At 34.8% G+C, this 15,042-nt stretch overlaps 1 protein-coding gene across 3 annotated transcripts in view; it reads right to left on the bottom strand.

The window, feature by feature from the left end:
* The window catches only part of LOC129948240 (elongation of very long chain fatty acids protein 6), a 77,424-nt gene extending 65,602 nt beyond the window's left edge, over nt 1-11,822 (bottom strand). Inside the window, exons 1-2 of one of the 3 annotated variants that reach the window (XM_056059159.1) lie at nt 11,684-11,822; nt 10,602-11,059 (exon numbers count right to left, since the gene is read on the bottom strand). In XM_056059159.1, coding sequence (XP_055915134.1) covers nt 10,602-10,783 — 182 coding nt within the window. In that variant the 5' untranslated portion in view covers nt 10,784-11,059; nt 11,684-11,822. The other 2 variants (XM_056059160.1, XM_056059161.1) reach the window with 2 other exon arrangements.
* Between the last annotated feature and the right edge of the window lie 3,220 nt (nt 11,823-15,042).

Below are 15,042 nucleotides of genomic sequence, written 5' to 3'. Positions count from 1 at the left end.
TTCATATTATAAACAAAGACCTTTAACTAATTCTTCTTCTTCCGAACCCAAATACCTAAATGGCGGCGTGTGTCATGGAGCAACCTAATAACAATCGTCGTCGTCGTCAACGTCAACGTCTACGCAACCATCATCACCTACCACTACCAATATGGTTAAACAAAATATCGTACGATTATTTTTGTTGCGTATTATTTCGAACAACTTTTTTCAATCAATTTCCATTTCAACTTGTTTAACCCTACTGTCGATCTCATCAGACTTCTTCGTTACATAATAAACATGAATTTGTAAGAAAAGAAAAAAAAATGAAAATAAAATTGCATGCCAATAATTCGGACCTTACTTCAATGCTCTAAAGTTTCATTCAACAAAGAGAAGAAAATAAACAACAACGCAACAAACGAACCAAATATCCAAATCCAATACTAACAGGCAGCTGCAAATAGAGACCACAATTTTTATGCGTATACCTACCATGTGCACTTAATGGTTTAGAAAAGTAAGTATTGCAAAAAGTAAAAATTGCAAAATGTTTTGAGACATTTAAAACAACCTGTGCCACATTACGTCGCTTCCACGTCGTAACCAAAGAACCTTAGAATCCTACTTAGGCAAATGATTTCATTAATAATAAACGTCTTAAATTATTTATTAAATTTAAAATAGCCTTTATACCTTCTACCTCCTACCTATGCTACTTTTTATGATTAGGAATCTAGATTTGTATGAAAAATTCATTTGAATTAAAAATATTGCTTTACTCATAATTTTGAGCTTAAAGAAGAAGAGTTAAAAATTCCAAAGCAAAGCTTCTTCACGTGTGACGTGTGATTTTATTCATGCACAACTATCACGCGTAGCTGCTACAAAAGAAAAAAATAAGCGGAAGAAATCCAAACCATTGCCCGCCAAAAGAAAGTTGTTGACTCTTTAATTTTATGAGTGGTTTTGGTTTCGTGTAGTTAGTTCGTAGACGTAGATATTTGTATTTACATTTTTTTTCAACAACGCAACGCACTCGTGCCGAAGTTCTTTGCGGATCATTGGAGGACAGTTGAACAGGTGTTAACCTTTTTGTTAAGCTACGTCAACTGTTTTATTTTTTTTCCGCTTTTCATTATTGGAGACAAAAAGTCAAGTTCGTTGTTTTTTCATAGATACCTTAATTAAATAAAAAACTTATTACATAATTTGTTGGTTTCTATTATCAGTTAAGATTAGTAATGGCAAACTTATAATTCATAATTTTCTACTTCATAGTAGGTACCTATCTACTAGATCTTTATGTTGTCTTCGTTGTAATAATGTACCTACATATATTTGTTTTGAGTAGGTTTCACTTTAGCATATTTAAGTTATAAAATAAATCTTCCATGTTACAAAGAATATGTCTTTTCAACAGATAAAAACTTTCACAAAGTTGCAATTTGAAGAAAAAATTAAGGTTTGCTCTTTTTCTAAAATGAGAGTTGTTTTGTTGTGCCAACCGTTTTGTCATTATCATGATTTTTAACATATTCTTTAAAAAAGACGAGTAAACTTTAAATAATTTTAAAGGGCAAAGAAAACTCTCTCTTGGTTTGGAGATTTGATTTTGATGTAAAAAGTCTCAAAGTCTCACCAAATATTTACAAATGATTTTGATTTTTATGTACGTCAACAGCATATTAGAGAAATCCTAGTTGGACAACATCTCGAAAGCTCTCAGCATGCTTATCTTAAGGGCAAATCTACGGAGACTGCCCTCCATGAGGTAGTGCGTACTGTAGAACAAACAATCCATTATAAAGAATTTACTCTTGCCACATTCCTAGACATAGAAGGTGCTTTTAACAAATTCCTTCCCGATTCCATAGAAGAATCGCTCGTTAAGTTCGGTGTAGAAGACTTCATTCGAGAATGGATTATTTCCATGCTCAGTGGTAGGAAGATTTGAGCCACTCTAGGCAATACAATCGCAACAAAACACGTGAGTAGGGGAACAATCCAGGGTGGTGTCCTTTCGCCTCTTCTATGGCTTCTGGTCACGGATACAATTCTCGTTAAATTAGAGAGATGTGGAGTTAAGGCGGTAGCCTACGCGGATGACTTGGTGTTATTGGTGTCAGGAAAGTACACCTCTGTGATTAGTGAAATCACGGAGTCAGCTTTGAAGAAAGTTAGCAGCTGGGCCACGAGTTGTGGACTACGAGTTAACCAAAGTAAAACTGAACTGTTGCTCTTTACCACCAAAACTAAAGTACCGCCCTTCACGCTACCTCGACTAAACGGTCAAATCCTATCATTGTCTTCCAGTGTAAAATATTTGGGAGTTATACTCGACCCTAAACTAAACTGGAAACTAAATATTGAAGTACGGGTTAAGAAGGCCTGTGTTGCCTTCTACGCCTGCAGCAAAACTTTTGGCAAAAAGTGATTTTATGAACGTACACAGCCGTTCGATTGTGTGGTGTCCTGCTCTAAGCAAAGCCTATAATATTGATAAGCTAAAGAAGGTTCAGAGAACTGCTTGCGTGGGCACCACAGGGGCCATGAGTACTTGCCCAACGGACGCCTTAAACGTTATTTTGGATCTTCTACCAATCTACCTTTTTATTAAATACATAGTTTCCTGCAGCGCTATTAGGCTGAAGGAATGAAACAGCTGGTTGTCAAAACCTTATGGTCACAGCAACACAACGAAATTGATTCCCTCAGTTTTTTTTTATTTTGAGCCTTAGTAAGGGTTTTAAGGTTATTTTCCCATCCAGAGAAGATTGGGAGGATGACATCGTGTGGATAGGTTTCGGCACAACCATCTTTACTGACGGCTCAAAGATGGAGCGCGGAGTTGGTTCTGGGATCTTTTCTGAGTCCCTAAATGTAGCTAAATCCTTTAGGCTTAATGACTTTGCTAGCGTTTTTCAGGCTGAACTGCTGGCAATAAGAGAGGCATGTAAGATACTTAAACAAAATCCAAACCAAAACCGAAATGCGGCTATCTTTACAGACAGTCAGGCAGCTGTCAAAGCCATGTGAAATTGCCAAAAAGAGGAAACATTTCATTGCATGGACCGATTCTTGCCCTGGACAAAACAAAAACTTATTTTTATTGTGTCTATACCAATTCCTTTTTTTTAACGGAATATTTTGATCTGATTGACCACAAATTTCCTGAAGTTTGCCATACTTATCTTGACAATGACAGGGATTTTGAAAGAATCGAAAAAGAGTTACGAAAAAACGAAACCATTTACATAGCTGAGAAATACCGACATATAATAAAAAATACCGTTATAATTGACATGGAGAACCACTTTCGATCATAAGAAAATCTTCCAGCAAAACTAAACGTTAAAAATGTTACAAAAAACATATCGAATGAAATTTCCATGATAACGTCAAATGGCTTAGAATAAACAAATATGGATCCCATTTTTATAACGAATGCTACGAGGAAGATGCTTTATTCAATGAAGCAGCTTGCAGCATCATGGATGTCCGAACTTTCCGAGGAGCTAACATCGACTCGGACCACTACCTCGTTGTAGCCAAGGTAGCACTTCGGATTTAGAGACCCAAGGCAAAACCAGGAGGTGCTGGGAGAAGGTACAACGTCGAACGGCTACAATCGCCAGAGATCGCAAAATCCTTTTCCGACCAGCCAAACAACAGGAACGCAAAGCGGCGCTGCATAAAAGGACGAGAGCTGCTCGTGAGCTCTATGAGCAGAAGAGGCGAGAGAAATGCCGACTTCTCAGAAGGAAAAAGAGAGGGCATGAGAAGCGTGCGGTCGAAGATGTTGAGAAGTTTAAAAGCAGGAATGAAGTTCGAAAGTTTCATGAACAGGTGAAACGAAATTCACAGGTACATAAGCCTAGAATCGAAGGCTGCAAAGACGAAAGAGGAAACATCATAGTGGAACCGCAGTCAATGCTGAGGATATGGAAGGACCACTTCTTCAGACTGTATAACGGCGACGAAGAACTGCCATATCTAAGTTGAAGTCTAATAAAAGCCGTTGGAGCGGATGGCTTGAATGCCGAGCTCTTTAAAGCAGCTGGAGATAAGTTGGTTAGGAGCATGCACCAACTTATCTGTAAGATATGGTCGGAAGAAAGCATGCCCGATGAATGGAACCTCAGTATTGTTTGCCCGATCCTGAAAAAAGGCGACCCTCTAAACTGCACCAACTATAGAGGAATCAGTCCACTTAACATCGCCTATAAAATCTCCTCTGCCGTAATATGTGAACGTCTAAAGCCCTTCGTCAACAACCTGATAGGTCCTTATCAGTGTGGTTTTAGACCAGGAAAGTCCACAGTTGATCAAATATTCACATTACGGCAGATCCTGGAAAAAAACCCAAGAACACCAAATTGACACCCACCATCTTTTCATCGATTTCAAGGCCGCATATGACAGCATCTACAGGGACGAGCTGTATAGAGCCATGTCTAGTTTTGGCATCCCTGCCAAACTCGTCGATGTCAAAAATGGTTTTAGACAAGGTGATGCGCTGTCATGTGATTTTTTTAACATCGTGCTTGAAAGAATAGTGCAGAGCTCCCACGTCAACAGTAGAGGCACTATCTTTCAAAAGTCTGTCCAATTACTAGCATATGCTGATGACATTGACATAATCGGAAGAGCTCAGCGTGATGTCAATGGGGCTTTTGTGAGTATTGAGACAGAGGCGGCAAAAATGGATTTAACGGTTAATGAGGGCAAAACAAAGTACATGCTGTCGTCAAGAAAGGACATACAACACCGACGTCTTGGTCAAAACGTCACCATCGACCGACGTAACTTTGAGGTAGTCAAGGACTTCGTCTACCTAGGCTCCGCTGTAAACGCAGAAAACAACACCAGATCTGAGATCAAACGCAGAATAACTCTTGCTAACCGCTGTTTCTTTGGACTAAGAAAGCAATTGTGTGGTACAGTCCTCTCTAGAGGGACCAAAGTGTTGCTATATAAGACCCTTATCATCCCCGTCCTGCTATACGGTGCAGAAGCATGGACTATGACAAAAGCGGATGAAAGCACCTTGGGTCGCTTCGAGAGAATAGTTCTTCGTGTGATCTATAGTCCGTATGCATCAAGGGGGGTGGAGGAGAAGGTAGAACGACGAGCTGTACGGGCTGTACAGCGGCGTAGACTTAGCCAGAAGGGTAAAAGTCCAACGACTAAGATAGCTGGGTCACGTAGAGCGCATGGAAACCAATGCTCTGGCCGGGAAAGTCTTCGAATCTACACCCACAGAGCAGCGCAGTAGAGGAAGACCACGAATCAGGTTCCGCGCACAAGTGGAAGGTGACCTCACCCAACTTGGAGCGCGAAATTGGAGACATCTAGCTAGGGCCCGAGCTAGATGGAGAAGTTTGTTGGGTGAGGCCCTAGTTCACACAAGACTGTAGCGCCACCTTAAGTAAGTAAGTAAGCAAAAAACATCCGAATAGTTCCAGACAAAAACCAAGACTGTTTCGTCCGAGAAAAAAAAGATAAAGCAGCTTTCTGTTGAGAAAATACAAAAATTAAAGGAACCAATGATGTTCATACCAAGCGAACACCACTGGTTTTATGAAAAAGCTTTATCGGAACCATGCGAACAGAAAACAACTTTTCAAAATATAAAGAACAAAAATGAATTTTGTTACTTAACCCCTTTCAAAATACTAATAACCTTTTTGTGCAAAAAAGAGTTAAGTGCTCTTTTTCTGAAAAATGTTGTTTTTATTTTTAAATAATGCCAAGCTACTGTAATGAAATTTATTTATTTATTTACATCATTTAGAGATTTTAAATCTACAGTTAGACTACCGAATACATGCTAATACATAGAGATGGAATTATAGCGTATTACATACAATAAAATATTTTTAATAAAATAAAAATAAAAAATAACAATATGACAACAGTAAAATTATATTGTAAAATAAAAAAAACAATTGAAATGAAAATACAATAACAATCTATTTTTTAAAGAAGATCTACTCAGATGAAAGTCAAATTCAATATGAGACGCAATAAGATTAGTTTCACTGACACAGCGGGTTATAGGTTCATTTTTTGCATAGTTAACTCTATGAGCATCTTCACGAAATAAAGAACGTTCTCTCAGTTGTCGCGATGGAGCATATAAATTAATTAAGGATAAAAGAAATGGGCACTTAATATAGTACGATAAAATATCACTTATAAACATAACTGAATACATTTTTCGTCTATTTACAAGTGATTGCATACCTAAAAGTTGACATCTGATAGTATATGATGGATTTTCGATGTTCAAACTTAATTTCAATTCTGTTTGAATGAATGTTATAGAATGCATTCCAAATAACACAGCAGTATTCTAATATTGATCTGACATAAGATGAATAGAGCGATTTAAGAGCAAAAGGGTCTTTGAAATCATTACTATTGCGTTTAATAACCTAGCATGGAATTTGCTTTGGATACACTGAACTCTATATGCTTGACAAAGTTTAATTTAGAGTCGAAAATTACCCACAGATCTTTCTTTCCACAAACTCTATCGCGAACATGGCTATTAATCTTATATTCAAAGATATTTTGGGAAAAGTTACGACAAAAAGTAAAACATTCGCACTTAGAAGCATTTAAATATAATTGGTTTACAGAGCACCATTCAGATAATTTACGAAGATCATTTCGCAACAGATAACAATCCGTAAAAGACTTTATACATTTAAAAAACTTTAACTCATCAGCAAATAGAAGTTGAACAGAATTTTCGAAAATATCAGGTAAGTCATTGATAAAAATTAGGAAAAGAAGTGGCCCAAGATGGCTACCTTGGGAAACACCTTATTTTCAATTCTAACCAATTGAATACGATTCCTAAGGTAAGAGTCCAACCATTTCAAAAGATTTGAATGAAAACCAAAAGAAATTAATTTTTTCAACAAAATTGAGTGATTTACTCTATCAAAAGCTTTCGCAAAATCAGTGTAGATTGCATCAATTTGGTGACCTTTTTCGAGTTTATAAAATAAAATTGGAGAAAATAGATAAATTGGTTGTTGTTGATCTTCCCTATACGAAACCGTGTTGAAATGGTGAAATCTGTTCTTTCACGAGGAAAGCTAACTTATTGTATATTAATTTTTCGAACAGTTTTGGTATGCATGACAATTTACAAATTGGACGATAATTGTTTAATTGATGCTTTGATCCAGATTTATGAATTGAAGTTAAATGATTTTTTCCACACTGATAGGACCTGACCATTAGACAGAGAGCTTTTGAAAATAAAAAAAGAGGTTCTATTATTGCTAATGCACATTTTTTAAGGATAATCGGTGGTATTTCGTCCGGACCTGGATTTATGTCCTCATTCAAACTCAAAAGGCCACTTTCTATTTCAGATATATTTAGCTCTATTTGGCCAATAAACACCTTACACTTTTGAAATAAAAATTCCCTATTACTTGAAGTAGCTTCGTCAGATCTGGTTAATTTGATTGGAAATAATGAGCAAATGAATTACAAATAGAAAAAAGATCAAGGTAATGCATATTACTAGGAATGCCACAAGAAGATTTTTTGTAATAAAGTGTGTCCCAAAATGAACGCAAGATTTGAATTTGCCGCCATTTGTGCAGTGAAGTGTTGGCAACCTTGAAAAAAAGCAATTTGACAGCCAATGAAAACCAAAGTATAGGGTTATTAAAAATGGAGCGTTACACGATAGAACAACGTGTCTTCATTATTAAAGAATATTTCAAAAATAGTGAAAGCTTGGCGGTTGCAGTTCGAAAATTTCACACAAAATATGGTCGGAATAGTGTTGTAACTTTGTCAACTGTGAAGAGATTAATTGAAAAATTCATGTAGACTGGATCCGTTGGAGACGCCAAACACACTGGTCGTCCAAAAACAAGCCGTTCAAATGTGAATGTTGAAGCAGCGCGTGAGAGTGTTGCTGACAATCCAGGAACCTCAATTCGACGTCGTGGACAAGAATTGCAAATTTTAAGAACCTCTCTACAGCGTATACTCACCAAAGATCTGTGTCTTCATGTTTACAAAATTCAATCAACACAACAATTGAAGCCTAATGACCATGGACAGAGAAGAGAGTTCGTTGAATGGATTATTGAACATCAACAAATGAACCCTGATTTTTCGAGCAAAATCATCCTAAGCGATGAAGCACATTTTCATCTTGATGGCTTTGTTAATCGCCAAAATTGCCGCATTTGCGGTTCGGAGAACCCACATGTGACTGTCGAAAAACAAATGCACCCACAACGCGTGACTGTATGGTGTGGATTTTGGGCTGGAGGCATAATTGGGCCATATTTTTTTGAAAATGATGCTGGTCAAGCAGTGACTGTTACTGGTGCTCGATATCGCGACATGATTACACAGTTCTTTTTGCCAAAATTGGATGATATTGATGTGTCGTGTACTCTCTCGTTTCGGTGATCAAAATTGGCCTCCTAGATCGTGTGATTTAACACAATTAGACTTCTTTTTATGGGGTTATTTGAAATCACAAGTCTATGTCAACAAGCCCACAACCACCCGTGCATTAAAGGAGGAGATTCCACGCTGCATCAACGTAATTCAGCCACATTTATGCAGAATGGTCATGGAAAATTTCAACAAAAGAGTGCGCATGTGCATGCAAAGCCGTGGAGGCCATTTGTCCGATGTGTTATTCCATGCATAACCCTATCCTATGTACTTCACGAGTAAATAAAAATATAACTATCAAAAGACTAAAAACGGCGTTTTCTATTTAATTCAAATCTTGCGTTAATTTTGGGACACCCTTTAGAAGTAACATTGTTAAAAAGATATTATTTTTCTTGTTTTATTAGTTTATTAAATTTTATTTAGATTAGAATACGAAAAAAGTTCTCAACAAAAAACTTTAAGTCTTTAACTTTACCCCTTCTTTATCCAAACTCTTCAATTCAACATAATTGTTTAAACTAAATGTTCATAAATATAATAAAGTACATCCATACATACATATTTCCTATGTGTGTGTTCATGTTTTATTGTTTACAACTTCCTTAGTCTAGTTTAAAGGGTAAACAATCTAAGTTTCCATGGATCATGACAAATGAGTCATACTCATGACCAAATGACTCGTATCTATTCTCATGAATTTATCAAGTAGGTATATATTTAGTATCTTTATTCACATCAAAAACAAACGAAATCACAGATATATAAAAGGTAAAATATACCTAGGTATGTAAGTGATAACAATATGGCTATAAATAATAATAAATACCTACAATAGTTTTCTTGAAGTCAATTATAAACTAAATACCTTCCAATACAAAAACTAATCATAAGTAACTTTTTACATACTAAAGATAGAATTTATCTTTTGATTCTTATTTTAAAGAAAATAATGACTTATGAAATTGATCTTATAGATTTGATTGAAATGTTTTACAGTTCCAACAAGATGTTGAATTTAAACTGACAGAGAGTATGATAGCTCTCAGTTCACAGAATTTGTTTACATTATTTGCTCTACCACCCACCAGTAGACTGTGTGTCCTGCTTTTGTTATTATTCTCAGTTTGAAAATTACTTTGAATTCTTTATTTGTTTTTACTTAATAAATGAATTCTTGTTCTTCAAATGATCGGTTTTAGGAATCTTGAGTGATAATGATTAATACATTTTAAATCAAATTAGGTAAATTAATACCCTCTTATTGTTCTATCTTTTCAAACTCATTTATATAAATTTAGGAGGGTTGTTTTTTTTGTTAAGTCGATTACATAAAATAAAAGATATTAAGATGAATTCATGAGTATAATATAATAATATGCAGGTTATTCACATTACTTAGTCAAATTTACGGAGCAAAATCTCTTTAATCCCGAAAACGTGAACTGACTAACTATGAAGGTACTTGTAGGTATAGGTATACCTACATAAATTGTCATTACATTCCTTCTAAGTTTTGCTCACGTATAGTAGAAAATTATTTGTTTTTAAATTGACATTTTTAAGGTAGAGGAGATAGAATTCACTTTTGTGCCCATGTGTGTAGACCAAAGAATAAATTTGAAAGTAATCAAAATTTTCAATATCCATTTGACACATGGCCGTAACTTCGTAATCTATTGGTATCATAATAGATGAAGCTAACAACAACATCAAAAAAACGTGCAAAGAATTAGGGATTTCTTTTAAGGCAAAAAATATTGTGATGCAATAAGTCCTTTAAACTGACCTGAGTTCGCATGAACTTCAATACTGTATCGAGTCATGGTGAGGAAAAAGGATACAAAATACAAGTTTGTTGGGGAATGGTCACCATTGGGGCTGTGGGGAGAGAATTGTTCTTTGCCATCTGCTGTTTGCTCGCGTGATATTCATGTGTCATGTCATGTGCGCTGATTTTTCATTCATCCAGCAGCGAATCCAAAAAAGAAAAAAAACTACCCCTTCACGATGCATATTATGTAGGTACGGAGGCAGGTACGAAAGAATCAAGAGAATACCAAATTCAGATTATAGGTATTCAGATTCACCCATTACACACCCCATCATGCCTTAACATCACATCTTCATCAATCAATCATTCAATTTCATTAACAAGTAACAACACTTACCTTGGCCTATTTTGCATAAAATGTTGCCCGCCGAATATAACCATCATGTAGATGCCACAATAGTAAAACACCCATGTCCAATTTTCCAGCATCCATTTCCGTGTGCGCTGATGAATGAAATCATTTTCGAAGTCGAAAATGTAGGAATAATTCGGTGTAACGCTGATATCCATGTTAATCATTTTGAGTCTCTTTTTGTTGCGTTATTTCAAATAAAAAGATCTTATCAAAATATGTATGATTTTTCACAAAAACCGTAAAAAACCAAAAATTGTTCTAAAACGATTATATCCGGTTTTTATTCGTTTTTTTTTTTTTTTGTTGGTAATTCGCTGCTTAGTGCTTCCAGTCAATCAGTCGATTTCGATGAATTCGCCGTGAACGCGGTGGAGGTATTTACTACCAGAAAAGCACACTTTCGCGAAATAAATGTGGGAAGTTGGAAGGTTGGCAAAAAACTGAAACAAATTATGTCACAAAAATAAATTTTTAAATAAATAAACTCAAAAAGAAGACAACGAATGAAGAATTATGAGAAAATTATAACCGAATTTGCTGGGTAAATAACCACCGCAAAACTTCTGTATGACTTCGAAATTCGAACGGATTGGATACCTCTGTCGATGTCGAGTCGAGTGTTGGAAAAAAAAAATATATTTAACCAGCAACTAACTAAACTAGAGAGAAGAGAACGAGAAGTCAAAAAAGAAAGCTAAGAAGAATATTGAACTTTTTCTCTACGGTTTTTGTATGCATCAACTTTTATTTCACTTCTTTTTATTTGCTATTAATTTTGAATCAAAATTTGCTTCAGGAATTTTTGTTTGTTCTGTATTCATGGGAGTGGGCCGAACGCGCGTTTTGCAACTTTTTTTTTTGCTATTTGCTTATTGCTTCCGCGATACACAGTCGTTCCAATGAATGGATTCACAATAATTTTAAATTAATTTTAAAACATTAACCGTGGGCAAGTATTCGACTTTAATTCAGAATAAAATTTAATTTAGAAAAAAAAATATTTTTTTATAATTTTAGCATTTGATGGAATTTCTTTTGGTTTTTTTTTACCCACACTTACGTACACAGTGTTCGTTGCGACAGCCGGCGTCTGCGTCTGTCAGAAACAGAAAAGATTCATCGAATTTATAATTTTATTGTGAATGCGAATGGTGAGCAAATTGGAGTTCATCCCAATTGGAATGCTTCAATGGACGAATTTCTGTTTTCCATTCAGCATAAGCTCAATATGCAGCTTTATCAGTGATGACACTTTTTAATATTTTCAACGTTAAGGCTGTGTATGAACTGTGTTAGGCAGGCGATGTATACGGGCAAACATACTTAAGGGCCCGGTTATAGCTTTCAATAAATGTCATCAATACAAATTGAAACAGTAGGAATTTGAAATGTTTTAAAAGCTAATTTTTAAATAGTTTTTATGCTCAACTCTCCATTACGGCAGCACGAATTTTAAAACGCGTTTTTTTATATTGATAGATATGTGCAAATAATTATAGCAATTTTAAAGCGAGGAAGCATTTATTTCTATTTTAAATTAATTTTCAAAGTTCAATTTTTCACATACAAAAAATGGATGATTTTGACATTTTTTCACTGCATTTCGGTCAGCGTTGCCATACTTAATTTGTTTGATGCGAATGTCTTTGATTTTAGTGCTCAAATGCAAAAAGTACTTGCATATATCCAAACTCGCACCTAACCCAAATCTTATAGTGATCCAAAGCAGGAAAGTTGTAGGGGGGTAGCATGTCCACCTTACATACCTAGCTGTTATTACACCGTACTATCAATTAAAAAGAAATTGTCTTAGGCTCAAAAAACGAAATACAAAAAAAGCAGGGTTAAGTTCGAAAAAGAAAATATTTTGTATGACTTAAAGGTGTTTCCTCGCCTTAATATTTAAAACAAGTTCTTTTGAGACCCCTAGACAAAAAAATCAGAAGGAAATTCGTGCTGCGGTATTGGAAAGTCGCCCCAGTTTTCATTTTTGAATTCAATCATTGGAATTTTGTCTCCAGGCTACTTAAGCAATCATTGATGGTTGACTCACAAACACGCTTCAGCTTCGGCTTCACCTGACGTTTACGATTTCAGCCATAGGAATTTAATGCATGCTATCACAATGGAGCTCCGCTTTCACGTTTCGTTTGAAAATCGTAAGGAAATAACGTAATGTGACTCCAAACGGAAGCTGACAGCTCAACAGTTGCAAAAAAATGTCAACAAACAAAATATATGCTCTTTGGAGGGATGAAATAATAGAAATGTCATTCAAACAACGTCGAACAGGCCCACCGTAATGCAGACGAAGCTGAAGCGTGTTTATGATTCAGCAATCAAAGTTTCAGGCAGAAATCTATCATTGAAATTGTGCAATTAAATCAGTGAATTTTATTTAATTTTTTGACAAAATAGGATCATGTTTTTAAAAAAAATCAATTTCAGTCAGGAAAATAGAAAAATGCATTTTCAATTCAATTCTTTGTGTGTGTTTAGAATTTTAATCAAAATTAAACGAAAAATATCAATTAAAACATTTTCTGATAAACAAAATGAGATCTACGAAGTGTTAAATCTAACTTCATATATAATTGAAATCAAAGTATGGACTGTGAATTTGTTGTTTTGTTTTTTTAATAACTTTTTCGAAACTAGATAGTTCAAACGTTAGTTGCCCAAATATCACGCACATAAGCAACTCCGAAAGTAATCAACGAAATAAATAAATACACAGGAAACATTTATTCACTTTGACTTACAACTTACTGCTGGAACACAATGGTGTCGGAGAAATTGAGGACAAAATATCCCAGAACACCATACATGTTTCAACAATTATTTTTAGAACTGTTGAAGCACCCATCCGTTAACACCATTCTACATTCTGGGCTTAGCTTTTCGAATCGACAATTTCGTCAAACGCTTTTTCACTTAACTCAACAATAAGTTGTATTGGATGTGATTCATTCTTGTTGATTTAAAAAATAGATCAGGATCATTTTCTTTAATGAATTTAAAAGTGGTTTCAAAATACCCCTTTTCATTTCTTTCCTGGTACACTGGCCGGACCCACCACCTTCGCATATTGACTTTATTATAATATTTTTAAAAAATACACGACATTTTAAAAAGGGACATTATTAAAACTATATCTTTGTTTTCAAAATCCATTTTATTACATAATTTTAAAACTCAGCCAAACTCAAACCAAAAGTATCAAATCAATAATTTCAAAATTACAACAAAATCTATATCAAACGTCAAAAAGTCGTACGACGTATTGAGTGCATACTTTCTGTTAACGTACGATAAGCTGTGACAGCTATTCCTATTAATTTTCATTGTGTTCCAGCAGTTAATTGAATGTCCGTGCAGTTACCTATAATTTCTTGTGACACAAACCAAGGAATCGGTTCGAGGTGATCGTTTAATTTGTGTCAAAGCACAAACTAAAAAGTTGCTCGAATGGGCGACAGAATAGTTTCTGTATGTGCACGAACTCTCATATATAAGTCTATATAAATTTATTGTTGACACTTTCATGAAATGTATGAGTTTAGGAACAAAATGTAGCAACTCAATGTGGGAAACGTATAAAGTTTCCGTTTTACTAAAAATTCCAAGAAAATATAAATCGATTGAAAATTAGTTAATTGGAGAATTTTGTTTGCTAAAGCAGTATTCACATGTGCACGACCAACGAACGACGAATGAATTACAAAATGTGAGTTTATATACATTTGAAGACATATTTCCACACAAAATCTTAAAAAAGCGATAGCAATATAGTTTCTATTTGATTTATAATGCATAATTTTACTTTTCAATATCATATATTAATAAATTTAAGAAAACAAATTGATTCATCGCGAAAAAAATAGTAGTTCATACGAACTGTCAAACTTTATTCGCATTCCACATTATCACACTCGCAACGAATAAAATAATCGCGCGTTCTTAACCCAAAAAATCATTGTTGTTTTGGTTTCGGTGGCGAATGGTGTTCGGCTGTGGCTCCTTGTTAAACTTCATTCGTGATGAATTAAAAGCTCTCATGTGAAAGAAATGTCAAAATCGATGAATATTCGTTTATTCGTTGGTCTTGCTCATGTGAATAGTGCTTTAGTGCTAAAATGCAAAAAGTATATTTTATGTTCAAGTAGAAATCTGTCATTGAAATTGTATAATTAATAAATTAGTGAATTTCATTTGAATTTTTGACAAAATAGGATCATCTGTTCAGAAAAATCAATCCAGTGAGGAAAATAGAAAAATGCATTTTCAATGGAGTTCTTTGTGAGTGTCAAAAGGAAACAATAAAATGTCAATTAAATCATTTTTTATTTTTAGCTAATTGAAACTAAAGTTTGGACACAGAAAATTTGTTATAGTTTTTGAAAAATGAAAATTTCGTAGGCAA

This window comes from Eupeodes corollae, chromosome 2 (assembly GCF_945859685.1).
Source record: "Eupeodes corollae chromosome 2, idEupCoro1.1, whole genome shotgun sequence".
Taxonomy (NCBI): Eukaryota; Metazoa; Arthropoda; class Insecta; order Diptera; family Syrphidae; genus Eupeodes; species Eupeodes corollae.
Note: the sequence above shows the minus strand (reverse complement) of the source record. Positions and strands in the feature narration are given on the sequence as shown.